A 25,683-nucleotide genomic window follows, 5' to 3' on the forward strand; every position below is an offset into this window, starting at 1 on the left:
TCTGGGGGAAGGGTCAGGAATCAGATAGCATCAAATATCTAGAATCAAAACAGCATTAGACTTCTCAGTAGCAACACTGGAAGCCAGGAAATAGTGACACAATATCTTCAAAGTGCTGAGGGACAATTCTTTGCAACCTAGAATTCCATACCCAGCCAAACTATCCATCAAGAATGTGAGTTAGACTAATGATGTTTTCAGACATGAAAAGTTTACACATCCTATCTCAGGAAATTGCCAGAGGATGTGTTTCACGAAAATGAAGAGGGAAGAAAATAAGAAAGGAGACATGGGATCCAGAAAGAGAGAAGCAACATAGAAAGAAGGGATGTCCAAAAGGACAGTGAAGGAAGATTTCAGGATGACAGGAGGCACAGAGAGCACCCAGAACTTGCTGGAGCAGGACAGTGGGCTCCAAGAGAAATACCTTCAAGAAGATAAAACTGATAGACTATTCAATGTTTTGACATTTTAGGAGAGCTATACTTCTGGCAGTGAACTAGGGAATACATTTAGCTTAGGTACACAAAAAACCTCAGCAAGTTAAAAAAGATATTTATTCCAAAGAAATGTAAAATAGGATAAAATATTTTTGACTATAAAGAATAGCTAAATAGTCATGATAATGTAAAATTAAACATTTCTCCAGTGAAAATATGGATATATTATTGAGAGAGTAGGAAGAAGAAGGGAAGGGCAATGTTGTATAAGAGAGCTGAATCCCCCTCCTTCACAGCAGGAAGTCAAGAAGTTAAAAGCTAAAATTGAGGGGCACCGGGGTGGCTCAGTTGGTTGAGCATCTAACTCTTGGTTTCAGTTCAAGTCACAATCCTAGGGTCATGGGATCAATCCCCACATCAGGCTCCAGGCTCATCGTGGAGTCTGTTCAAGATTCTCTATCTCCCTCTCCCACTGACTCTCCTCCTGCCCAGCCCCCACTCTTTCTCTCAAAATAAATAAAATCTTTTTTAAAAACTAAAACTGAAAAAAACAACCAAGAAATGGTTATATAAGCCTGTGATTTAGAAATAAGGCCAATGCCAAAAGTAATAGCTAGGAGCTGAAAGTGAAAGTGGGAACAGAGGCACATGACACAGCCTGAGGATGGTTCTTTTCCGTAAAAAGACTTATTATGTGACACATACATAACTTTGATTTTGTTAATTAAATTTTTTAAATATAGAAGGCACCCATAGCAAGTGAGAGGTGTGGGGCAGGATGGTTGACTACTGTGTGCAGAGCAGGGCACGATGGGAAATCACCACAGTGGGTTGAGACAGAGGGACAAGAGGTAAAGGAACATCATGGGTGGTTAAACAGAGGAGTCCTGATCAACATCCTTGTTCTTGATCTTGACCGTATTCTTGCTAGAAGGGCCATCAGGCAGAAATGGGAGTGAGAGAGATGGACATCGAGGGGCCTGCTTAGGGGGCCGGGCCTAGTTCTTGGGAGAGAGGAAGCGGGTCTGAATGTGGGGGTGGTCGTGTGGGGATGAAGAGGAGGGCATGAGTGACAGATGTTTCCTAGGGGGCTCGTTGGCCTCAGGTCCCTGTCCGAGGGGAATGAGAAGGAAGGGGCTAATGGGGGTGATGAAGAGGAACAGGTTGAGAGAAGAAACTTCCGTTCTAACCATGGACCCCATCCCAATGCAGAAGGCTCTGCTTCCCACCATCCAACACAGAACTTGTTGGACAAGTGTGAGGGGCCAAAGGGTAGAGTTAACAGCTCAAGCTTTGGAGTCTTTGGGGTAAAATACCTAAAAAGAGTGAGTGGCATTTAAAAAAAAAAAAAAAAAGCACAGCCTTCTTAACCAGACCGACCCAGTGTGAACAACAGTCACACCTCTTACTATCTGCATGACTTTATGCAAGTTACTCAACCTCTCTGAAAGGCAGGGTTGTCTCCATTCCAAAACGGGTCTGACCACACCCACCTCCCAGGGTGGCTGTCAGCGTCCGGGAGCTCCCTCGTGTCCTGGGTCCCCACCTCCCACGCCCTTGCTAGCAGAGGGCTTTTCTAGGAAGACCCTACCAGTGCTTCTGAGTGTTGCTATTTCCTGGACCCCTTTGGCTGTGAAGTCCCAGTAGATCCCTGGGAGACACCTTCAATCCCCCTCCCACTAGGACCTCCCAATCATCTCCCAAGAACAGAGACAACACAGGTTTGCATCAACCAGAAAGTCAGTTTTATTAGCCCACCACCAGCAGAGGGGAAGGGGAGACAGCAGGGCATCGTGCTGAGAGAACAGGGCCCTGGCCCAGGCCGTCAGGAGGCTGGGGCCGGCGGCGGGCAGGAGGCTCTGGAGGAGGCAGCTCAGTGCTTGGAGCCCTGGCCCTGGTTGAAGCTGGATGAGCTCTGCTCCTTGAGGATGGGCCTGGTCTGGTGGCCGGAAGAGGAGGAGGAGGAGGAGGAGAAGACTGTGGGAGAGAGATGAGGGGGTGAGAAGGGCATCGGGAGCTAAGAGGCCCAACACAGGGACAGCTGGGGTCTCTGAGGGGCCCGGGACCCTCAGGAGCCTTACCATTGTGGGAAGAATAGGAATGGCTGGACCCTTGCTGGGAGGAGAGGCTGTGGGGGAGACAAGGCAGAGCAGTTAGATGTGCTGGGAGCCCCTACAGGGCTAAAGCGTCTAGGGGACGGAAGGGGGAGCACTCACTGGGCGTCCTCGCCCTCCAGCAGGCGGCGGTAGGTGGCGATCTCCTGCTCCAGCCTTGTCTTCACGTCCAGCAGGACCTGGTACTCTTGGCTCTGCTGCTCCATCTCACAGCGGAGCTGGGCCAGCTGCTCCTCCACGTTGCCGATCAGCCCCTGGATCTGGGACAGCTGCATGCAGTAGCGGCCTTTGGTCTCCTCCAGGCTGCCCTCCAGGGATGCTTTCTATGAGTGGGAGAAAGAGAGTCAACAGAGATGGTCACTATTGTCCCCCCAGGCCTCTGGGCATGTCTCCTGAGAGGTACATGGATTGTGACTCCAGCTGGGCTACTGATGGGGTAGACAATGTGGAAAAAAGTTACTCCATTATTCTGGGCCTTAATTTCCATGTCTATATAATGGATAGAATGATCACTCCAGTCCCACTCCTGGGTTGAGAGAGGCAGAACTGTACTGTGGCAGTGTTAAGGGGCTGGTGCTCCTTACTGGGGACTTGGGGATGGGGGCTGGGCGGGGTCCTTCATACCATGCTGAGCTGGGACTGCAGTTCAATCTCCAGGCCCTGGAGCACCCTCCGGAGCTCGGTCACCTCACTGCGGCCACTCTGCACCAGCTCACTGTTAGAGGCCACTTCTTTGTTCAGTTCCTCGGTCTGCAAGAGCAAAGAAGAGCAGGTGGGAGGCACTCCAGAGGTGCTCCCTGCTCGGGGCTGGGAAGTCCTGCAGGAGGATGGAGGACCTGAGCCCCACCTTGCTCAGGAACCAGGCCTCGGCGTCTCTGCGGTTCTTCTCAGCCATCTGCTCGTACTGGTCGCGCATCTCGTTCAGGATGCGGCTCAGGTCCACGCCAGGGGCGGCGTCCATCTCCACACTGACGTCCCCGCCTGTCTGACCCCGCAGGGCAAGCATCTCCTAGGAAGGGGAGGCGGGAGGTGGTCAGCTCAGCCGACCCCTTTCCTGGCTCCTGAGCCGGCCCCGGGCAGCCACGCCAGCAGAAGCCCTCACCTCCTCGTGGTTCTTCTTCAGGTAGGCCAGCTCCTCCTTCAGGCTCTCGATCTGCATCTCCAGGTCGGTCCTGGCCAAGGTCAGCTCGTCCAGCACCCGGCGCAGGCCATTGATGTCGGCCTCCACGCTCTGACGCAGGGTCAGCTCGTGCTCGTACCTGGCGGGACAGAGGTCGGGGCATCAGGCTCCATCCAGGAGGCTTCGGAGGCTCAAGGCCGGCGGCCCCAACGCTTGCTTCCTGCCCTCTGCCCCACACTCAGCCCGCCACGGTGGTCGCTCACTTGGTCCTGAAGTCGTCTGCTGCCAGCCTGGCATTGTCGATCTGCAGAATGGGCTGAGCATTCTCGATGGTGGCAGCGATGATCTGCAGACAGGGTGGAGGGACAGGCCTGTCAGCCAAGACTGCTGCTCAGGGGGGGAAGAGCAGAGAGGGGAAGAAGGTATCTCCCCACTCTTGAGGGTCGCCTGGCTGGCAGGTGAGGTCCTCCAGCCAACCTGGGTGTCTTTTCCACCCAGCTCAGGGTGTGTGAAGGGATGTCCCCCAGTCCCTTCACTGCCCCCCCATCCTCCATCCCAGGATGAGAGAAGCTGAGGGTGCAGAAGGGATAAGAGAGTCAGAGCTCCAGACCCAGCTCAGACACCTCGATGCTGCCACCAATTCTGAGTGGCCTGTGGCCTCTCCCCCAAGGTGGGCTCAGCCTCCCTGTTTGTAAAATAAAGATGCTAGAAAGTGGCTTCTTAAGGGTCACTGCAGCCATGACCTCTCTCAACGCTCCACCTCCCAGCGCCGCCCACCTGCCCTGAGCACCTTGTTCCGCAGGTCCTCGATGGTCTTGAAATAGGGGCTGTAGTCCTTGGCCTCAGTGGGCCGCTGCCTCTGGTACCAGTCCCGGATCTTCACCTCCAGCTCCGTGTTGGCCTCCTCCAGGGCCCGCACCTTGTCCAGGTAGGAGGCCAGGCGGTCGTTGAGGTTCTGCATGGTGAGCTTCTCGTTGCCGGAGAAGAGGCCGCCATCACCACCACCAAAGCCACCACCAAAGCCAGCACCGAAGCCAGCACCGAGGCCACCACCAAAGCCAGCACCCAGGCCACCACCATACCCTCCACCAAAGCCACTACCTAGGCCCCCACCAAAGCTGCTGCTGCTGCTGAAGCCGCCTCCATAGCCGCCCCCCAGGCCACAGACACCCCCGGAGGAGTAGCGGGAGGAGGAGACCGACAGGCCCCCGTAGGCGCTGGGGGCCCGGCAGGACCCTCCGGCCAGGACAGAGGACATGCGGCTGGAGCCACCGCCGATGCCACAGGAGCCCTTCATGGAGCTGGAGGAGGTGAACTGGCGGCTGCAGGTGGTCATGGTGCCGAGGAAGGAGGTGAGTGAGTGAGCGAGCGAGTCAGCAGCGAGGAGAGAGAGGTGCTCAGGAAGGCTGGAAGGATGCTGGGGCTCCTCAAACCCCAGGAACTTTTATACACACCGGGGCAGGCGGGGCCTCCCAGCTGCTGACTTGCGGGCTCCCCTCCGGATTTCATCACTCCAGGTCCCGTCCGACTCCCCACTCCGGATCAGGATTATTCAGCCTGGGGTCGACTCACTCCACTGGGTGCCGCTTGAGTTCCCACCCAGCTCTGGGGGTGTGGGGCCGAGAGAAAAACACACAAACGCGAGTCGGTCATGACTCAGGCTGGGCGGCGGGAACCCGGCTCTCGTTCCTGGAGCCTCAGGGCCCAGCGGGGCCTTGGCACAGACAGCCTTGTGACAGCCGCGTCCCCAGGCTGTGAGTCAGCCCACGACGGACTCCCTGCCCCACAGGACAGCCTTGACTGCAAAAGGCCCCAGCAATCAATGCCAGCCCAGGGCGTCTTCAGATGTGTTGTGGGGGTCCTACTAGCCCAGCGCCGGACTGGAGAGCTGGGGTGCTACTCTCACTCTGCTTTGTTCACTGTGTGACCTGACACCCCTTGCCTCCCCTCTCTGGGTCTCTTTTTCCCCTCAGGGAAGTGACAAAGCCTGGGCCAGGTGATCTCAGAGACTTTTCTCATTGTAAAAATTCTCTGACTCTCTTTCCCTTATTGGATCCAATCCCAGTTTCAGTGGCTGCCTTTAAGCCCCCAGGATCCTCAGAAGTGTTGGGTACCATGGAACCAGCATGTGCCATTGAGTTGGACAGGCAGCCGCTCCCCACACTGCCCCTTACAAGCTACGTGGCACAGGCAGTCCATCTTGTAGCCCCTCTGGGCCTCAGTTTTCTCATCTGTAGAAAGGGAGGACACACTGCAGAAGAACATGCACACAGGACCCCACTGGCCACTCCCTGACGGTGGTCCTGCCCCTCAGCTTCCCCATCCTTCCTTTGCAGCCAGCTGCCCCCTTCCCTGCCTCCTCACACCCACCCCTGCACCCTGGCACCTCCCTTCCTCTATACCCCAATACTCCCATCTTTTGAGCAGCCCACCCCCAATGTATGTCCTACTTAGTCATGGATGCCCACCACAAAGAGAGGTGGGAGGGAGTCCCCATCCTGCCAGTAGTGCCCTGTGTGACTCCAAACCCCAATGGGGGCCCTGAGTCTCCACACTGGATCCGGGGTTCCATTCCCAACAGTTTTGTTTTGAGGATTCACAGATTCTGGGCTGGTCATTGAGTGGAGGAGACAGGTGTCATATGGAGCCCTATGTGTATACCACACGGTTCTGGGAAGGGCAATATTCCCACCACAGGTTCATAGACGAGGCAGCTGGGAGGTTAAGTGGGCTTCCCAAGATGCCAGTCAAGGGGGAGTTGAGGTTTGGACCCCTGCCTGTCTGCTTGTCCAGTCAAGCCCTTCCCACCATCCTGAACCACCCTCTCTCTCTATGCATCGCCAACATGCATGACTGTCTTGAATTAACCCTGTGAAGTGGGGAGGACAGTGGAAGGACCAGAGGGAGGGAGTGGTTCGCCCAAAGTCACTCGGCTTTAAGCTGTGGAGCCAGGACTAGAACCCCAGGCTCAGGGCATCTCCACTTGCCCATGATGCCTTGCAGGCTGGGACCAGGTGTGTCCATTCTCATTCACTTCCCCACAGTGCCTGGAGTAAGCTCTGCCCACAGCAGGCATGGCCTTGGCCTGAGGGCTGGAGACAGGATTGGGGGGATCTAAACCCCAAAACAGAAGCCACCTCAGGGTGCTCAAGGGGGTGATCCACAGAACGGCCACTGTCGCTCCTCTGACATGCCTTTGTGGGCTTGCCTTAGCCTGGGCGGGGCTGGCAGATACTACGGGAACCAACGGACAGGAAATGCTCCCAGCACATTGTGCCCTGTCAGTCACTCGGCTTGTAGGAACAGGGCCCAGAGATCTGAGCAGAGCAGGTGCCCAACACACACCTCCAGGGCCAGGCTTGGGAGACAGAACCCAATGCTCCCCTCTCCCAACCCCAAAAATGGGCAAAATGGGTTCTAGAAGCTTGGACAAAATCCCTGGTGTCAAGATGAGCCTGGAGTTCAGGTCCAAACACAGACATATCACCCTCAGAACTAAAAAGGACTTCTGAGGCCACTGAAGACTACCGAGCCCCAAGCAGAGAGAGTGAAAAATTGTTCCAGGTTAAATAGCACAGAAATGGGAGCAGAAAATCAAACCCGGTTCCTGAGGTTCACAAGGACTCTCCACGGGGTCTCTGGGAGCTCCTCCTTCTCTGCCCCAGAACACTCTCAACCTCCCTCCCTTCTGATTAGAGCCCTGCCCCTTCCACTGTTCCTGGAATCCAGGTGGCAATGCCCGCAGGCCCGGCACTGATGGCTGGGGATCCGCGTGGGCTGAGAAGCTACACGAAGTAGCCGACCAACCCATCAAACCACTTAGACAACACCACAGACCAAGCTCCCACCGTGTGCCCAGCACCCGGGGCATGGGGTTAGGGAAGATGGAACAGGGCCCATTTATTCCATGCCAATGAGGCAAACCTACTCAAGGTTGCTGAGATCCAGGATTGCTAGGACTGTAGGCACAGGGACTCCCAGCAAACTGGCATCCCTCCTAAGAGTGGGTTCCTTCCCCATTCCCAGGCCTCTTTCCTCTCTCTTTCACCCGCCCCATCTCAGGTCTGAGGTCATCTCATACCTGAGTTGGCTGGGAAATATTATTGGCACACCTCAACTCGCAGTGATTCCCCAACCTGACTGATCACCGGGATCCCCATTCAGATTCCCAACCTGCTCTGACCCACTGTCTCAGCATTACCCAGGACAAGCCTGATCGTGGGGACGTTTTACAAGCTCCTGGGGAATTCTGCTGACCAGCCAGGCTGGGAAGCAGGATGCAGCCTAGGGAGAGGAAGGTGAGGGGGGTGGGGAGAGAGCGGGCTGCTGCAGGGCCCCAGCCCATGGGGCTTTGGGGCAGGGTGAAGAAAGAGATCCCCTATGAGCCAGGACAGAGCACCAAGCAGGAGCCAGATCTGGGCTGGACACTCAGTTATAAAGAACGGGGCGGAGAAGCCACTTATGGACAACCCCACACAGTACAGGCCATGATGGGGTACATGGGGGCTGCCAGGAGGGAGCAAGAGTGCCCAGTCCGGGCTCTGGCCCCATGACTGGCCCCAGGACCTGGGTGAATCTGTAAGTGTCCGATGGTGGTCCTTTCAACTCTCCCCGTGTTGCACGCCCCTCTTCTGAAGGTCGGGGCTATAACAGCCTATTGTGATGGTCTGCACAACCAAAGGGCCCTCGGGGGAACCCTCAGGGGAACCAGCTTGAGCTCTGTTACAGTCTTGGCTCTGGGCCCTGGCTCCAGTCCCTCTGCTCTCCTCCACCTCCCACCCCACCTCCTGCATAAGAACAGCAGGAGGATCACCAGCCCCAGCGTTGTGCCCTGCCCACCACCTCTAAACCGGGGTCCTCCAGGGTCCCCCCAGGCCAGGGCACGTGTCTCCTCCTTCCGCCCAGGCGCAGTGCAGAAGCACAGAGGGACGCTGAGTCCTGGACAGAGTGTTACTGCCGCACGGTCTCCTTGCAGAAAGCGGGGCAAGCTCACACTGTCAGGGTGTGGGCGTGGCAGAGGAAGAGTCACAGTGTCTGGCTCTGGCAGGCCCTGGGCCTGGAAATCAGGTCTGTGTGTCCATCACATGAGAGTGGGTAAGTCTGCGCCGAGGGCGGTCACAGACCAGTTCACTGATGGGGGAGAAAGATTTCATGCAAGACGATGGATAGATGTGGAAGAACTGTGGAACCCCACAGCTGGGTCCCCCAATCCAGCCACAGGCATGAATCCCCAGCGGCCCAGGTTAACTCGGGGCCCCTGGACAAAAATTTCCAGCCAACAGAATTCCCTGCACCATCCCCAAGGGGACCATGGGTCTCAGCCCCCAGTCACTCCATCCTGTGGCCCTGCCTGCCCAAGTGTGGGCTGAGCACTCCTGGAAAGAGGGGCGCTTACCCTCTCTGGGCCCTGGACCCTCCCTCGGGGACCCACATTCTCTTGAACCACCCACCCACTCACTTTGTGGGCAGGGGCTTCTGACCCAGCAGAAGGGTCCCATCCAGGGCTATCTCTGGCCACCCCCACACTGTGACCCCTCCCCATTCACCTCCCCACTCAGTAGGGTGGGCCCCCAGACTCTGCAGGGAGAGAAGACCCCTGCCTAAGAGCCTGGGCCAAGGCAGGGGGTGGGGCTCTCCTCTCCTCTTCCCAGCACAACCTGGACAATGGCTGAGTCATGGCTCCTTGGAGCCTCAGTGTCCCTATCCACACAGTGGGGCGCCTCTTCCCAGACCCTCCCCGCTTCCCGGGACTGTTGTTCAGATAAATGAGATCACCCTCCAAATGAGCCATCCTCAACCCAGAGCTGGTTCTTCTGGTTGTGGCTGGAAGTGCAGCAGGGCCTGGTGGGAAGCACGCCTCCCCCTGCCCTTCATCCTTCACGGGCAGGCAGCTGGGAGACACCAGCCTCTGACAGAGCGGAGTCTGTGCTCCCAGCCTGCTCAGAGTCTTGTGGCTGCCCCTGCAGACCTGGGCTCTGGACTCCAGCCAGTCGTCCCCCCGTGGCGGGGAACTCACTGTCCTCCCCATCCCCAGATCGGGGCTGGAAGGACCAGCAGCTGGGGCTCATCTCTCTCCTCAGTCACCACTGCCTCTGAGGTATGGGAGCAGGCCGGGACCTGTCCAAAGTCCCACACCCACCTGCTCACCTCATAGACCCTGCTCTTACACCACTGGTCCCCAGCCCTGCACCGCACCCCCTCCCAGGCTTCAGGGACTCAGGCTGATCCTGCCCAGCCCCCACCTTCTATCTCCAGGCACCAGGAGGCCCCTGGTCCCATTCTACAGCAGAAGACTGCCCCAGGCCTGTCAGCGAATTGGGCTGGGGGTGTCCTTCCTCTCATTAACCCTTTCCACTCACCCTCACTTCCCAAAGAAAACCAGGAAGGCTCGCCCCGCCCAGGGGTTTCCAAATTTACTCAAAGGAAGACTTCCAGGTATTGGGACTCCTCCCCTATGGGCTCATGGCCTGCCCCCAGAGTGAAAGGGGCTGGGGCCCAGAGGGTCCTGGGAGGGGCTAGGCAGGACTACCCTTCCCTCCTTCCCCAGGAGGCAGTTTCCCACCCTCCCCACTCCAGGCTACCAGGAAGGATGGTGCTTCTCACTACCCGCCACCCTGGCACATACCCCTCCCTTGGCCCTATCCTGACCATTTGAGGAAACACCCCTGAGAGAGGCCCACCCTTTCTCCCACACCCACCCGGGGCCAATAGCCTTCTCTAGAAGCAAGGTCTACAGTTCATATTCCTGAGGTGAGGCAATGGGAATACCCTGGGGGCCCACAGACCCCTTTGGGGGGTTTTCTGAGATCCACAAAGGAACTTGGGCCCTGACCACCCAGCCTGCCTCCCCGCCTTCCCTATGCCCACGCCTCTTCCAGGAGAATCCTGACTGTCCCCCCCCGCCCCCACCATCCTTGTCCACCCCCTGCCACCTCTTGGAGGGGGACGTCCCACAGGACCTCAGGAGAAATTGACTGGATGCATCACCCTTTAGGATTCTGGGTCCCACAACATCTCCTCGGTCATTTATGGATGAGAAAATGAAGTTCAAGGAGGCAAAGCCACTCCCCAAGGTCATGGACCTTTTTACAGGGCAAGAAGAGGTCACCTGAGACCTTCGCAAGTACGTTGGCCCCACCCTGGGTCTGGCACAGCCTAGACCGCCCTCCCAAGGACCACTCAACCTTTGGAAATACAAATTGGCTCCCCAAGCTCTGCCCAGACCTACCTACTAGGATCCTAGATGACCTGTGAGCTCCAAGCCAACAGCAGTTGGTGTCCACAGACTCTTCCCCCAACCCTCATTTGCCCCAGTACACCCATTGTTCACGAGGGCCCACCTCAGTGGCCCCAATCAGAACACATTCCATATCTGAATTAACAAGCTTTATTGGTCAGGCAGAGGGGTATGGGAAAGGGACTGAAGCCAGGAACCGAAGCTGCAGGACCAGTAGGGAACTCTGGGGGTTTGGCCATGGGGAGCAGAGTTCTCAGCGGGTGGTCTGGTGGACCTGCTCGCGGGAGGAGATGACCTTGCCATCCTGGACCTCTTCCACAATGGTGCGCACCTGGCGGGTGGTCACGGCTGCAGGAGACAGACCGTCGGAGGTGGGTGGGGGCCCAGAGACCCTGGCTCAGCCCCCACCTCCCTGAGTAGAGCCAGCTCTCTTCCCCACAGCTGCTTGCTCACCTCTCAATATGACATCCAGACACATGTTCCTCCTGCTCTTGCCCTCTTCCATCCCCTCCCTGTGCCCATGTATGAGTCCCGCCTCCCAGATGGCTGGTTTGATCCCGACCCACTGTGTCCTTTGCAAGACTCGGCACTGCCCAGTGGAGTCTGTCTCCTGTCTCCTGTCTCCCCTATCCCCAGAGTGGGATCTCCAAGACGAGAACCAGGTCTGCATCACCCACATTGGACTAGATACCCAGGGCCAGGATCTTATCTTCCCCATCAGACCAAGATCTGGAGGACAAGGACCATATCCCTTTCTCCCATCAGACGAAAGATCCCGGGGACAGGACTGCTTTTGCTCATCTGCAGGGTCTCAAGAACAAAGACCATGAGACCATGTCCCTAATCGCCCCATCAGAAGAGTGTCCCCAGAGCTAGGACCATGTCCATGTCTCCCCATCAGACTAGGATCTCTAGGGTAAGGACCATTTCTCTGCCCAGCCCCCTCATCAGATCCACCTGAGCATCAACCCTGAACCCTAACAGGTCGTTTCCCCCATCCCTGCTGAGGATCAGCCATCATTTCCTGGAGCTCCTGGGGACCACCCCCCCTCCCCCGGCAATATGCAGATGGGTTGCCGGCCCTGTGTACGCCCACCCTCAGCTACCAAGATCCTTACGTTCTTTGGGCTTGTACTGAGTCAGGCTGGAAAAAAAAAAAAAAGACAGACAGGAGATTAGATTTGGGTCTGAGAGCTACACGCCCACCCCAGGCCCCCAGTCCTGGCCCCCAGCCCCCAACTCACTGGGCGTCCTCGCCCTCCAGCAGGCGGCGGTAGGTGGCGATCTCCTGCTCCAGCCTCGTCTTCACGTCAAGCAGGATCTTGTATTCCTGGTTCTGCTGCTCCATCTCGCAGCGCAGCTGGGCCAGCTGCTCCTCCACGCTGCCGATCAGCCCCTGGATCTGGGACAGCTGCACGCAGTAGCGGTTCTCCGTCTCAGCCAGGCTGCCCTCCAGGGATGCTTTCTGCAAGAAGGCAGGAGGATCAGGGGTCATCAAGAGCGGTCAGTGCCCCCTCCAGGGTCCCAGGTGCACCCCGGGACTGGCAGCCCCCCTACCATGCTGAGCTGGGACTGCAGCTCAATCTCCAAGGCCTGCACAGTGCGCCGGAGCTCAGAGATCTCGCTCTTGCCGCTCTGCACCAGCTCGCTGTTGGTGGCCACCTCGCGGTTCAGCTCCTCTGTCTGCAGACAGGACACAGGACAGTGCAGCGTTAGCTTGGGATCCCTTCTAGTCAGATGATCCCCACAGCCTCCATACGCTCAGCCCAGCGCCCATTCCGTGCCCACACAGGCACGTGGGGCTCTCCTCACTCCCCATGACCCCCCTGGACGTGGTCACCTTCCTGAACTTCCCCGGGCCTCTCAGGCCTCCTCCCAAACCTGACCGTGGGAGCAGTGCCTTCTCACCAGCATCCCACTTCCCCAAGCCCAGAAACCTTTGAAATGATGTGAAGTTTTATCTTTAGTTCCTCCAAGTAGAAGGCACTAGAACAGGCAACTTGAGGACCAGCCAGGATATCAACCAGTCCCTTGGTGCCAGCCCCTGACCTCTTAGAGAGGTGGAAGCTCCTGGGGTCTTCACCCTCTGGCTTTATTCCTGGGGGGCTCTCAACCACCCCCCCACTGAGATCTCAGCTTTGGCCAAGCTCCTGGCCCATTGATGCAATGGGTGACCCTGTGAGGTCCATGCAGCTCACTGAGGATAGGGCTCCCCAAGATGCCAGGTACTAGGCATCAGTTGGGACTCAGTCCTTGACCCCTGTCCCCTGAGAGAGCCCTCTGGCCTGCAGCAGCCCCCACCTTGCTGAAGAACCAGTCCTCAGCATCTTTGCGGTTCTTCTCCGCCATCTTCTCATACTGGTCGCGCATCTCAGACAGGATGCGGCTCAGGTCCACACCGGGAGCAGCGTCCATCTCCACATTGATCTCACCGCCCACCTGGCCTCGGAGGGCATTCATCTCCTGCAGGGGCAGAGGTTGTGGGCATGGGCATTCGGGCCTGTGCTGATCTCTTACTTCCAACCCTTCCCAGACAAGCTCTCCAGACCCCTCCCCAAGGAGCCCTCCTTCGCTCTGCCTATCTTCTACCCTCTGCCACTCCTGTTGACTCTTGCTCATCTGCTCTGTATGGGCTCTGCTTCCACCATCAGACTGGGGGTTCCCTGTGGACAGGTTCTCTGTCTCCCCCATTAGACTGAGGGCTCTCCAAAGAAAAAATCTAATTCTTAGGTCTGTACCCCTAAAATATTCCCTCTAATTCCCAAACTTCCACATAGGGTCCAGGTTCAAAGGTTTGAGCTGGAACAAAGAGACTTCCTCAATCACCCCTTGTCCTCATGAGGAAGGCCAGGATGGGCAGAAGAGGCCTCTGCAGACCCTGGGAGTGTCCCCAGGTGCAGGGCAGAGGGCTGGTAGATGGAGGAGGCTACCCTCCATGGGGACCAGGTCACCCTGTAAGGTGACCAACCCTGGAGCACCTACTCTGAGCTCTTCCCATGGTCTCAGCCTCGGCACACCCCCAGAGCTCTGCTGCCCCCTCCGCAGCCTCTTTGACCTGCTGCCCCACCCCCCCCTCACCTCCTCATGGTTCTTCTTCAGGTAGGCCAGCTCCTCCTTGAGGTTCTCGATCTGCATCTCCAGGTCGGCCCTGGCCAGGGTCAGCTCGTCCAGCACCCGGCGCAGGCCATTGGTGTCGGCCTCCACGCTCACGCGCAGGGCCTGCTCCGTCTCAAACCTGCAAAAGGAACCAGAGACTTCATCTTGATGCTTGGACATGAAGGTCCGTGTCCCGGCCAGCACCCGGCCTCTGCCAGGGCTCTAAGAGCTTGGGAGGGTTGATGGGGGTAGAGAGGGGGCTTGTGGAGTGGAAGCATACTGCAGCCCCAGGGCCCTGGGACCACACAGGGCAAAGTCCCCCCCTCACGCAGCTTCCAGCGTCTCTCTCCTCTGCCTCCTGCCTCCCCTCCCCCTCCCCGCCTAAGCCCAGTGACCTTCAGAATCTGCTGCATTTACCACATCCATAACTAAGAGGTGGACTCCCCCAACCCCCAGCTCCTAACCCCCTCCACAGCGACTGTAGTCCTGGGGTAGGAGGGGTGCCCCAGTTCCAACCAGCCCACTGGCTAGGGCTCACTTGGTCCGGAAGTCATCAGCGGCCAGGCGGGCATTGTCAATCTGCAGGAGGATGTTGGCATTGTCCACAGAGGCCGTGAGGATCTGGGGAGATGGGAAAGCAGTAAGATAATTGGGAGGGAGAAGCTCAGCCCAGCCTGAAGTTACAAGCTGGATCTTCCTGCCTCGAGGCCAGGATGTGGCTGCCTTCTCCAGGAAGACTCTTTTCCTGCCCAGCCTCTCACCTTTGCCGGCAGTCATTGTTGACAGAGGCGGGGCCAGCAGGAGTCTGATGAGCCGAAACTTGCCTCTTCTCCCGGCCCACCCTGACCTGCCTCCCCCAGCAGGACCCCTCAACTAGAGCAGGCAGCCAGCTGGGAGTGCCCAGCTAGGAAGAGGCCCCCGGGGGCAGAAGTTGTCCCAGAATCCTGGACAGAAAAGGGGAGATGAACAACCCCCTCATTTTACAGTTGGGGAGATGGTACCCAAGAGGCTCCCCAAGAAGGGATCCTACAGGACCCCTCACCAAAGAATAGTTCCACATCAGAAGTCATGACCCCTGCTAGGCCCTAACCCCAGACTCCAGCAGGCAGCTCTGCCCTTGGAGGTTTGCTGAGCCCCATTCTTGAGGGGGCAGTGGGAGGGATGGAGAAGCCACAAAAATCCCCAAATAAGGCACGAAGATGCCTTCCTGAGGACCCGCCCCCTCTCTCCACTTCCTCCTCCCAGCAGGTGCCATCAGGAGCTCACTAGATCCCTCACATAACCATCACCCAAAATCCCCATCTTGCTTCAAGAAGAGAGGTACCCGCATATCTGGCAGCCCCATGGGCCCAGCCTCTACGTGCATCCACTCATCTTACCCTACAATTACGTGAGCTGATGGCAACAAGCCCCACGATGAGGAAACTGAGGCTCAGAGGAGCTCCATGAGACCTGCTTGTCCCTGGCTTAGCTGCCTCCCCCCAAAAAGGGGAATGTGGGCCACACTGTGACTCCAAGGTGGGCTCCCAGAGGCCAAGCCAGTCAGAGCCACGCTGTCCTCGACCCCCTGAGACCCTGTGGCAGCTCCCCCACCGGCCTAACTCCAGGCCATGGCCAAGGGAAGGAGATGGGAGAGAAGTCATGCCCCTCCCACGGGCCCTGTCCCCCCGGCAGGCCCTACCTTGTTCTTCAGGTCCTCGATAGTCTGGTAGTAGTGGCTATAGTCACGGGCGGGCCCCGGGGCCTGCTTCTGGTACCAGTCCCGGATCTTGACCTCCAGCTCCGTGTTGGCCTCCTCCAGGGCCCGCACCTTGTCCAGGTAGGAGGCCAGCCGGTCATTGAGGTTCTGCATGGTGGCCTTCTCCCCGCCCGCCAGCAGCCCGTCGACGGCCCCAAAGCCACCACCATAACTGCTCCCAGAGCCGAAGCTGTAGCAGCTGGAATAGCTATTGGCCCCGAGGGCGCTGCCCAGGCCCCCGGCGGACCCCAGCCGGCAGGAGCCGGCCCCCAGGCCGCCAGACAGCCTGCAGGAGGTACGGGACGAGCCGCCCCCCAGGCCGGAGGAGCCCTTGATGGAGCTGGAGGAGGTGAACTGGCGGATGGTGGTGGTCATGGTGGCAGCCGGCGGGCTCCGAGCAGGAGGGCTAGACAGGATCGAGGCCCAAGGTGCGAGTTGCTGCTGGCGCTCGCCCGCCTCCTTTATAGGCCGCCAGGTGGGCGTAGCGATTACAACAGGCTCGCTCCTCTGTTTCCATTCCCCTGAGCTTTCATCACCGCTGGCCCCACGCCAGCTCCCAGGTGGCTGTGGGCCCCCCTCCCCTCCCACCATCGGGCCTTTGCCTCACTTCTCCGAACCCTGGTGCCTGGTGTCTGCCTGTGCGTGTGCGTGTCTCTGGTCTCAGGCCTGTCACCTGTGATTCAGGCAGGCCCTCCAGCTATGCTTTCCCATGACCTAATACGGAGAAGAGGAGCGGCAGGACGTCACCGTCACCAGGCCCTCCCAGGCAGCTGCCACCCCAACCCGGCCCACCTGGCCCCAGTGTCTGGTGGGGAAACCGGTTGGGGAACCAGGCAGCCCCCAGCTCTGAGGCCGCTCTCCTCCACCACACGCCACACCACACGCAGTCTTGCCCCTGGGCTGGTGGCGGGGGAGATAGCAAGGACAGAGACTCTGCCCTGTCTCGGAAACTGGACCTAAGCCCGCTGGGCTCACGGCACAATGCGGTGCCTCTCAGGTTACCGTCCCATTTTACAGATAAGGAAACTGGGGCTCCGAGAGGGATGGGGCCCCACTGCCCCCACCTTACTGCAGAACTGGGCTGGCGGGGCTGCTGCACCTTCATCCCCCACTATGCCACGGCCCCTCACGCTCCCCTGGGGCCCGACACACTGCCCCCGCCCTCTGCAGAGCCCGGACACCAGCAAAACACTCCAGGAACTAGGAGTCCACCCACCCAGTTTTCTGACACTGCCCCTAACCCTGGAAACCTCAGTGACCCAGCCTCCTCCTGTAACCTTTCCCCACCAGCCTGCTGCAGGGGCGAGTCCTGGGCCAGCGTGGACAAAGAAGATCAAGGCTGTAGATGGGGACCCGGCAGGCTGGGAAGAGAGCATGTTGGTGAAAAGGGACCAGAAAAATGGTGAGAGCCATGTCGCCTGCCACTCTCCCTACCCTTCCTGTACCTGAAGAGACCTCCGGGTAAGGTGAGGGGTGTATACCTCAAGTCCCAGCCAGCTGGAAATGTCAAGGACACAGTCTAAATGTCTTCCTGAGAACCCCCAGCCAGGCTCCTCTCCCAAAGCCCCCCCCAGAGACACACCCAGGCCCCCAATGGGTCCCTCAAGACAGGCCCTGTGCTACCCAGCCCTACCCTGCCTTGCCCACCACTCCCAGACAGGCCCTGTGCTACCCAGCCCTACCCTGCCTTGCCCACCACTCCCAGCCTGGCCCTGGGTCCCAGGGTCTCCACAGGCCTGCTGGATGGAATGCAGTCCTGTCTCAGACTGCTGATGGCTTCCACTTCCCCGACAGGCCCAGACAGCCCCTGCCAGCAGCTGAGAGAGATTCCCCAACAGCCTAGCAGCTGCCAAGCCACCAAAGCAAACAGGACGCCCCCCACGCTCACACACAGAGCGGCCACCCCACCCCACACACACCCGGAGCGGGGCCGAGCTGGTTTGCAGGGCTGGCTCTGCCACTGCCACCCCCTCTCATCCATCAATGCTTTGGACCACACCTTTGGAAAACCCCCTGCCCAGGCCCCCTCCCTCTGATCTTGAACCCAGACCTGCCCCAGGCTGAGGTAGGGAGTTCTCTATAACAGGCGTGGCTCCCCAGAAAGTCTGTGGGGCTCTCCTAGGGACCAGCCCGTGGGGACCCACAGCAACCCACGGACTGATTCTTAGAAACTTTCCCAGCTTGATGGGCTGTCCCATCCCTCCGCCCTCACTCTGCTGCTTTCTTCTCTCTGGCCCTCCCAGGAACCCCAGGCCTGGAAGAAGTGGTCAGAACAGATTGGCAGGTGACAAGTGACATCCAAACACTCCATAAACCGCCCTCCTCCTGGAGTCCCTCAGCACACACTGCCCTATGCCAATGACCAGACCAGATCACACGAGACATTGAACTTCAGGCAAAGCTTTACTAGCAGTCACTGGGGCAATTCCAGGAGGCCCCCTCGGGGAGGGGCTGCAGGAAACAGACACAGGAAGGCAACAGCTTTTGGGTGGTGGCCCAGATGGGCACTCGGGGCGCAGCAGTAGCATGCTGGGAGCCAAGGGAGATGGCTGCCTCATGACCCTCTCCCTTGTCACAGGTGGAAAGGGGCCTCAGTGAGTGGAGCGGTGGACCTGCTCTCGGGAGGACACCACCTTGCCATCCTGGACTTCTTCCATGATGGTGCGCACCTGGCGGGTGGTCACTGTGCCTGCGGGCCGTGGAGGAGGGGACACGGGGAACTTCAGGCCAGAGCCCCTCCCCCAGTCTCCCGCACAGAAGTGTCGACATCTCCCCACTCCCTCCAAGCCAGATGGGGCAGCCTCTTACCTTCCCGGGTGGGCTGTGAGATCAGGGAAGAGGAGTACTGGGTGGCCAGGCTGCAGAGAGGGAAAAGGGGGCGTGTCAGTGCAGGGGTGCCGGCACGGAGCCTGGTCCCCTGGAGGAGGAGCAGCTGGAAAGGCCTGGGGTGAGGGGAGAGAGGTCCCGGCAAACCAGAGAGAAATCACAGCTGAGAATGCACAGAAAAGATTAGCAACCACAAGGGTCAAAGGGCACAGGCCCAGTAGGCAGGACGGAAGAAAGGGGACACCCCAAAAGAGGACCCAGAGGCGCTTTGTGGCTAACCAGTGTTTTACAAGGAGAAGCTGAGCGAGAGGTTTTCCCATATCCCAAAGGGCCCAACAAATAGACTCTATTAAAGCTTGTGAGACTGTGGTTAGACTACAGGCCAGCCTCACTATTGTCAAGGAACAAAAAGCTGGACAGCGTGACTTAGCGTGGAGACTCCAGGACAGTCTCAGTCACTGTACAGCAGGGCCCTGATCTACCCTCCCAGCTCTAACCAGATCACCACCCACCCTGCTCTTCCTCCTGTCCCGGGTAATGGCGTCACCAGCCACACAGTCATCAGAACCAGAAACCCAGGGTCATTGCGCTCCACTCCCGCATGTGCTCACTCACCGTGTGTTGCCTCCCGCCAGCAAGCCACGCTCGCCCCCACATTCAGGCAACTAGCCCTGCTGTTCTTACCCACCACACATCCTCCTCACACACCACCTTCCTGTCCCGGCTCTCCACCCCCACCTTACAGTAGGGCTGCCCTGGCCTGACACCCCGCTCCAGCCTCCTGACGGGTCTCCCTGACCCCACCAGGGCCCCGCTGATGCATTTCTCCCCATGCAGCCAGAGTGGATGTTCTAAGATATCTTGACAATAGCACCACTCCTCTGTGCAAAATCCCTCTGTGGCTCCCCACTTCCCACGTGATCTAGCCCAGATGCTTTCATTTGGTCTTCAGCGCTCCCCAACAGTGGGGCCCCAGTCAGTGCTCCCCGTGTCACCTCCTGCAAACCTCTGTGCTTCCTGGCCTTTGCCCATGCTGTCCCCTCAGCACCAACGTCCCTGCCTAGATGAAGCACCCCCAGCCGAGCCAGGCATGTGCCCCAGTGCCCCCGCTCACTGGGCGTCCTCGCCCTCCAGCAGGCGGCGGTAGGTGGCGATCTCCTGCTCCAGCCGCGTCTTCACGTCCAGCAGGACCTGGTATTCCTGGTTCTGGCGCTCCATGTCGCAGCGGAGCTCGCACAGCTGCTGCTCGATGCTGCTGATGAGCCCCTGCAGCTGGGCCAGCTGGGCCCCGTAGCGGGCCTCGGTCTCCGCCAGGCTGCCCTCCAGCGAGGCTTTCTGTGGGCCAGTGTAGACGTGGCCGGGTGAGACCAAGCTGGGACCCTCCTCCAGGGCGAGGACCCAGAAGGGGGACCCCCCCCCCCAGGGTGGGCTTGTGCATGCTGCCAACGCCACGGGGCAGTAACGGGGGCAGAGTGGGGCCCATGTCACTGAGTGTGAAGTGACAGTCTGGGTGGGGAATTCAGGTTTCTCTGAGCAGAAGTCTGTGAGGCTGGGCCCACCCCGGGGTGATGGGTACAGGCCAGGGAGGGGGCCGGGGACCCTACCATGCTGAGCTGGGACTGCAGCTCAATCTCCAGGTTCTGCACGGAGCGGCGGAGCTCGGTGATCTCCGTCCTGCTGCTCTGCAGGGCCTCGGTGTTGGTGGCCACCTCCCGGTTCAGCTCCTCCGTCTGAAAGGCAGGGTGGGTGACAGGGACTGGAGAAGCATTGCAGAGGGGGGAAGAGGACAGGGTCCGCCCCTTGAGCCCTGATCTCCCAGACTGCCTCCCTCCTCCTGCCTCTCCCTGGCCTCTGTGGGGCTTCAGACACACCAGCACCCAGACACCCTCTGTACCCTTAGTCGATGGACCTTGCTTTGTATTTGATGCTTCTACTGAGCACTGCTCAAAGACAGGAACTGGGTTTTACTCCGTGCCCGTTACTGTGCTGGGCCCTGTAGCTGCTCAGTGTGTGTCTACTACGGGCATGAGTTATTCCTCCAAAAGCATACACACCTACAAATGTGCTGGGAGAAGTCCTAGACAGAGATGACGAGATCTGGACCTGTTCCCTGAGCCACGGTGCGGCTTGTGTGAGCTTGAGGCATCTCTGAGCCTCCCATTCTGCATCTAGACATGAGCACTGGGTCCAACTGGTTTCCAAAGGTCCTTCCAGCTGGGACAGCCTGTGGATCTACAGGTTTTCCAGCCCAACCCTGACACCCAGCACACGTATGCACACATGTGCACACTTGCTCACACGCGGCCACCCACCTTGCTGAAGAACCAGTCCTCGGCATCCTTGCGGTTCTTCTCCGCCATCTTCTCGTACTGGTCGCGCATCTCGTTCAGGATGCGGCTCAGGTCCACGCCAGGGGCAGCGTCCATCTCCACGCTGACGTCCCCGCCCACCTGGCCTCGGAGGGCATTCATTTCCTGGGCAAGAGGAGAGCAGGAGCTCACCAGGGCCATCCCAGGGGGAGACCCCGGGGCCTGCCTTCTCTGCCTCAGGGAGATGGGTACAGATGACAGACAGACAGACATAGACAGGCTCCTTGAAGATGGAGCAGATGTGATCTTGTCTCAAACACGGAGGGCTGTGATTATGGGCCATCTCCCCCAATGCGCACTCAGGGATGGACTTTGCCCAGTTCTGATGCGTGCTGGGCATCAGAAGAGAGATGCTAATTCCCCAACATGTTAGGGGATAAGTCAGGACAGCCTCACGGCCCTGACTGCCTGCCTTATCCCCCACCACCAACCACACAGTACGGGCACAGGGAAAGCAGCCCCACGTTGGTAACAGCACAGAGCCAGACCTCATTAGGAAATGTTAATCTATTGCAGGAATGCAATCCCTATGACCAGCCTCAAAGCCAAGTGGAAACACTTTCTGGGGTCCTGTTACTCAAAAATTAGGCTCCCACAGCACAGGCCAGCCCAGAGGTCAGCTGAGAAGGAAGCCACAGGTTCATCAGTCCTCCTACAGGGTCTGGGATCCCCATTCTTGTGTTGAGCCTTAGGATCCCTAGGACCCCAAACTCTATGAAAAAGGGAGGTAGGAGTGGTGGCAAAATGGTGAGGTCAGACCTGGGTGTGGACATGGGTCAGCTAGACCCGTGCGGCTTTGGGTAAATTCCTTAACCTCTCTGAGCTTGTTTCTTTACCAGGAAAGGGAGGGAAGAGCACCCCGCCCCCAGCGCCACTGTCAGTATCAGCTGAGCTAATTACCATGAATCACTTGTAATGTGCTGAGCAGATTTCGGCTGTTGTTATGACTATCACTATTACAATTAATTGGAGTAATTAGCATGCATGTTCTTGGGCTGATTTGCTCATTAGATAATTAACTGCCACCACTCGGTAGACTGTGCCTTGAGGGACAAGGGAAGTATCTTTGAGGGGAGAGGGACCTCCAGGCTTCACGCAGGGCCCTCCGAGGGTCTCCCAGGGTCGGGGCCAGAAAGCTGCCAGAGATGGGAGCTGGATTGAGGGCGTGGCCCGGGAGGATTTGAGGCCCCAGCCTTGCTCCTTTTAGGAGTCTCTCCTGCATTCCCCAGGGCCCACCTCACCTCCTCATGGTTCTTCTTCAGGTAGGCCAGCTCCTCCTTGAGGTTCTCGATCTGCATCTCCAGGTCGGCTCTGGCCAGGGTCAGCTCGTCCAGCACCCGGCGCAGGCCGTTGGTGTCGGCCTCCACGCTCATGCGCAGGTTCAGCTCCGTCTCGTACCTGGGAAGGGTGGAGGCATGAGCCAAGAGGGACCCTAGGACACACCCTTGTACACAAAGAGTTCTGGTGTGCTGAGCCCGACCCAGCACCAGCCTCTGGGGGCAGCCCCAGAAGCCCAGACTCACTTGGTGCGGAAGTCATCGGCTGCCAGGCGGGCATTGTCAATCTGTAGGACCAAGCTGGCGTTGTCGATGGTGGCCGCCAGGATCTGGGGGGCATAGTGGGCGAGGTGAGCAAGCACCATGGGAAGGCCCGGCAACACCCTCCTTGCCGCCCTTTGAGAGTGAGCCAACTAGAGGAGATGAGTGCTCCCACAACCTCCCCCTTTGAGCACCCTCTTGGAAGGCTCCCAGGATGGAGGGGGCACAGGTAGCCATGAGGCCAGGACAGAGACCCATACATAGTCACCCTCCCCTGCCCAAGCTGCAGGGACCTCACTCTCTTTTCTCCAACTAAACTGACCTCTAGTCTCAGTTGCCACCTCCTCCAGGAAGCCCTCCTCGACTCCCCTCCTTTCGGTCACACCTCCTCCCTGCCCATCCTCTTTCGCAGCACTTCTCCCAACTGTGATTTTTCGGTGACTTCTTTGGTTATTTCCTTCAATGGGCTCTGCGCTCCAGGCAGACAAGGCCTCTATTTCCTCTAATGGGCTCTGCACTCCAGGCGGACAAGGCCTCATCTGTGACCATTCTCTTCGGAATCCCTAGCCCTAGGCAAAATACCCATCCCGCAGTCACCCCCCCAGGAAACATTAGTTTAATTAAGCAACTAATTAATGAACGAATAAGATTATGACCAGGCCCACCTGAAACCTGGAGCAAAGTTTTCTTTTCCCACAGGGTTGTCAGAGAGGTTTAAAGGAGAACAGGGAAGGAGCTCTAGAGGGAGCAGAGGGTCAGTTATTATGACTACAGCTGCCATTGCTTTTGTGAGAAATGCCAAGAGGCTGTACTCAAGAGCCATGTGGGGGGAGGAGAGAGGAGGTCTCGGTGGAGGCAGCAGATGAGCTAGGAAGAATCCAGACGTTTCTAAGGCTGCAGGCTGACGTGCAGAAAGAAGTCAGAGGAGGCAGCCCCTGCAGGCCCAAGTAGCCCCAATAGCCTCTTTATGGGCCTCTGAGCCCCCGGAAGGCCCTGTGACGTGACCCTGGGTCCGGCCCTGTTTCCAGAGCGAGCCCAGCCCTGGCCTCGGTGGCCTACAGACCTGCCTCCCACCCACTTCCCTGCTCAGGAGGCCCATAGGGCCTAGCGAGGGGCCCTTGGGAAAACCTCCGAGGGGTGCGGTGATTCCGAGGGGTGGAGGCCTGATGCGCTGGGGGTTGATGGTGAGCAGCTGGCTGACCCCAGAGCTTGGAACGCTGACTCACCAGGGCTCCCCTGGGCTTCCCACTGCTCAGACCAAGCTCGGTATCTGATCTGGCACTCCCAGGAGCTCTGCTTCCAGGGGGAAATTGCAGGATTTCCCTTCCTGGCTGAGGTCCCGGGCAGGAGCAGGCAAAGCCCCTCACAGGGCAAGCACGAGACCTGGTTCTGCACCACGAAAGAGCAGGCCCCAGCCCGCCCTCCCCCAAGACATCTCCACACTTCTTTGAACTTTCACCTGCCCCTGGGGGCTGCAGCACCAAAGGACCCTCCAGGAGGAGGCTTGTGCGGAAGACTCAGATGCCACGTTCACAGAATCAGAATGCCAAGGCCCTGTTCTTAGAGGTCACGAGCACGTGGGTGTGTTGTATTCTCCTTCAGACTAACAGAGAAATGCCTTCCCTTGGAAGCTTCCGGTCTGAGTGTGAAGACATAGCTCCCTCCCTCAGGGACCCCCAGAGAAACCAGTATGGACCGAGTGAGGAAGACACACAATGAAACCAGCTAGGAGAATATGCCAGACTCTGTGAAACCAGCACAGTGAACAGGGCATAGACTGAACCCCCAAGATCTGGGGGTAGAAGGCAAGTGCCACCCATTCAAGAGGGCTGCCTAGAGGAGGTGAGACGGGCAGAGAGCCAGACCCAGAGGGTTCAAAGTTGGGAGGGATCCCATCTTTGAAGAAGGTCCTAAGAACAGAGGGCAGAGGGCAGGGAGCTGCCCGGCCCACACACCTTGTTCCGCAGCTCCTCGATGGTCTTGAAGTAGTGGCTGTAGTCGCGGGCGGGCGCAGGCCCCTGCTTCTTGTACCAGTCATGGATCTTCACCTCCAGCTCCGTGTTGGCCTCCTCCAGGGCCCGCACCTTCTCCAGGTAGGAAGCCAGGCGGTCATTGAGGTTCTGCATGGTCTCCTTCTCGCTGCCCCCAAGCAGGGCGTCCGAGGAACCGAAGCCAGCGCCGAAACCGGAGCCGAAGCCCGCGCCGAAACTGGATCCGAAGCCCCCACCCAGGCTGCAGGTGTAGCCCCCGCTGTAGCCGCCCCCCAAGCCCGCCGAGAAGCGGGAGGAGGTGACAGACATGTTGCCACAGCTGCCGCCTCCCAGGAGGCTGGGGGCCCGGCAGGCGCCCCCAACACGAACGGAGGACATCCGAGAGAAGCCCCCACCAGGCACACACAGGCCCTTGACAGAGCCGGAGGTGGAGAACTGGCGGATGCTGGTGGTGGTGGCGGCCATGGTGTCCACAGGTCAGGAGCAGGGTCTGGTCTGGACAGGGACCCCAGGCAGCCCTTTATAGCCAGGCTAAAGGGGGGCTGGGCCCCCCGGCCCTTGAAGTCAGAGCCAAAACCCCAGCCATGTAATTTGCTTCTGTACCAGCCGCCCAGGGCCTGGGGCTCAGGCCGGACATGCTGAGTGCATTCCCCGGGGCCCCCTCTCCTGCCTGTTCCTGGCCTGGGCGGGTGGCCTCTTAGCAGCCCATTGTCTGTTCAGAAACAAAGGTGGTGTTGGAGCCGAAGCCCCGGGGGAGGGTGAACCTCCATCCTCAGCCACAATTAGGCAGCTGAGCTCATTCTTGGGGGCAGTCCGGAGAACCCAGCCCTGGGAGCCAGCCGGGCCTGGAACAAGGCTCCACAGGCCTGGAACCCAGAGGCTGGTCTGGCCCCCCAACCAGCATTCCTGGGCCCCAGGGAGAAGGGTGGAGAAATTCAGGGTGATACCCTCTCCCAGGCACAAGGTGGCCCTGAGAGAGCCCCCCAGGCCGGGGGTGGGGGGAATCCACCTCAACCCCCAGCTGATGAGTCCACATCTGTGGGAGGGAACACAGACCCCGGCCTGAGGGATCTGGATCTGAGGGGAACTGACATGGCCGCTGGCCTGAGGGAGCTTTGGATCCAAGCCTTACAGGAAGTCAATTCACAAGCCTCAGTTTCCTCATTTGTAAAACGGGAGTAATTCCTGCCTCCCGTGGTCTTTGAGGGAACCTG

At 58.7% G+C, this 25,683-nt stretch overlaps 3 protein-coding genes across 4 annotated transcripts; all 3 read right to left on the bottom strand.

Moving 5' to 3' along the window:
• Positions 1 to 2,165: 2,165 nt before the first annotated feature.
• KRT16 (keratin 16) lies at positions 2,166 to 5,218 on the bottom strand (the record flags this gene model as incomplete). Of its 2 annotated transcripts, XM_080826291.1 has the most annotated exons (8): positions 2,166 to 2,417; positions 2,522 to 2,568; positions 2,657 to 2,877; positions 3,179 to 3,304; positions 3,402 to 3,563; positions 3,657 to 3,813; positions 3,938 to 4,020; positions 4,465 to 5,218. In XM_080826291.1, 8 exons carry the CDS (start codon positions 5,008 to 5,010, stop codon positions 2,314 to 2,316), a joined length of 1,446 nt encoding a protein of 481 aa, XP_080682417.1. In that variant the 3' UTR covers positions 2,166 to 2,313. The 2 variants fall into 2 exon arrangements, with proteins under 2 accessions (XP_080682417.1, XP_080682418.1); XM_080826292.1 differs by lacking the exon at positions 2,522 to 2,568 and having other exon boundaries at positions 2,166 to 2,379; positions 2,734 to 2,877; positions 4,465 to 5,010.
• A 5,822-nt stretch (positions 5,219 to 11,040) lies between these two features.
• KRT17 (keratin 17) lies at positions 11,041 to 16,461 on the bottom strand. The gene is made up of 8 exons (XM_080826289.1): positions 15,689 to 16,461; positions 14,546 to 14,628; positions 13,990 to 14,146; positions 13,213 to 13,374; positions 12,469 to 12,594; positions 12,156 to 12,376; positions 12,030 to 12,055; positions 11,041 to 11,259 (listed from the first exon to the last, which is right to left on the bottom strand). The coding sequence occupies exons 1-8, from the start codon at positions 16,334 to 16,336 to the stop codon at positions 11,165 to 11,167; spliced, it is 1,518 nt and encodes a 505-aa protein (XP_080682415.1). The 5' UTR covers positions 16,337 to 16,461; the 3' UTR covers positions 11,041 to 11,164.
• A 1,669-nt stretch (positions 16,462 to 18,130) lies between these two features.
• On the bottom strand, positions 18,131 to 25,183 carry LOC308356912 (keratin, type I cytoskeletal 42). The gene is made up of 8 exons (XM_080826299.1): positions 24,434 to 25,183; positions 22,464 to 22,546; positions 22,182 to 22,338; positions 20,884 to 21,045; positions 20,176 to 20,301; positions 19,686 to 19,906; positions 18,554 to 18,603; positions 18,131 to 18,434 (listed from the first exon to the last, which is right to left on the bottom strand). Exons 1-8 carry the CDS (start codon positions 24,932 to 24,934, stop codon positions 18,337 to 18,339), a joined length of 1,398 nt encoding a protein of 465 aa, XP_080682425.1. The 5' UTR covers positions 24,935 to 25,183; the 3' UTR covers positions 18,131 to 18,336.
• Positions 25,184 to 25,683: the final 500 nt, after the last annotated feature.

Source organism: Martes martes, assembly GCF_963455335.1.
Source record: "Martes martes genome assembly, chromosome: 16".
Taxonomy (NCBI): Eukaryota; Metazoa; Chordata; class Mammalia; order Carnivora; family Mustelidae; genus Martes; species Martes martes.

Bases quoted from the DNA above. Each gene is read 5' to 3' on its own strand.
- KRT17 (XM_080826289.1), bottom strand. From the start codon at position 16,336: ATGGTGGGAGGGGAGGGGGGCCCACAGCCACCTGGGAGCTGGCGTGGG. The intron at 13,375-13,989 runs GTGAGGGGGGGG...CTGCCCCTGCAG, and splicing joins TGAAGAAGAACCATGAGGAG to GAGATGAATGCCCTCCGAGG. The intron at 12,056-12,155 runs GTGAGTTGGGGG...TTTTTTTTCCAG, and splicing joins CTGGAGGGCGAGGACGCCCA to CCTGACTCAGTACAAGCCCA.
- LOC308356912 (XM_080826299.1), bottom strand. From the start codon at position 24,934: ATGGCCGCCACCACCACCAGCATCCGCCAGTTCTCCACCTCCGGCTCT. The intron at 20,302-20,883 runs GTGGGTGGCCGC...CCTGCCTTTCAG, and splicing joins AGGACTGGTTCTTCAGCAAG to ACGGAGGAGCTGAACCGGGA. The intron at 18,604-19,685 runs GTGAGCGGGGGC...CCCTCTCTGCAG, and splicing joins CTGGAGGGCGAGGACGCCCA to CCTGGCCACCCAGTACTCCT.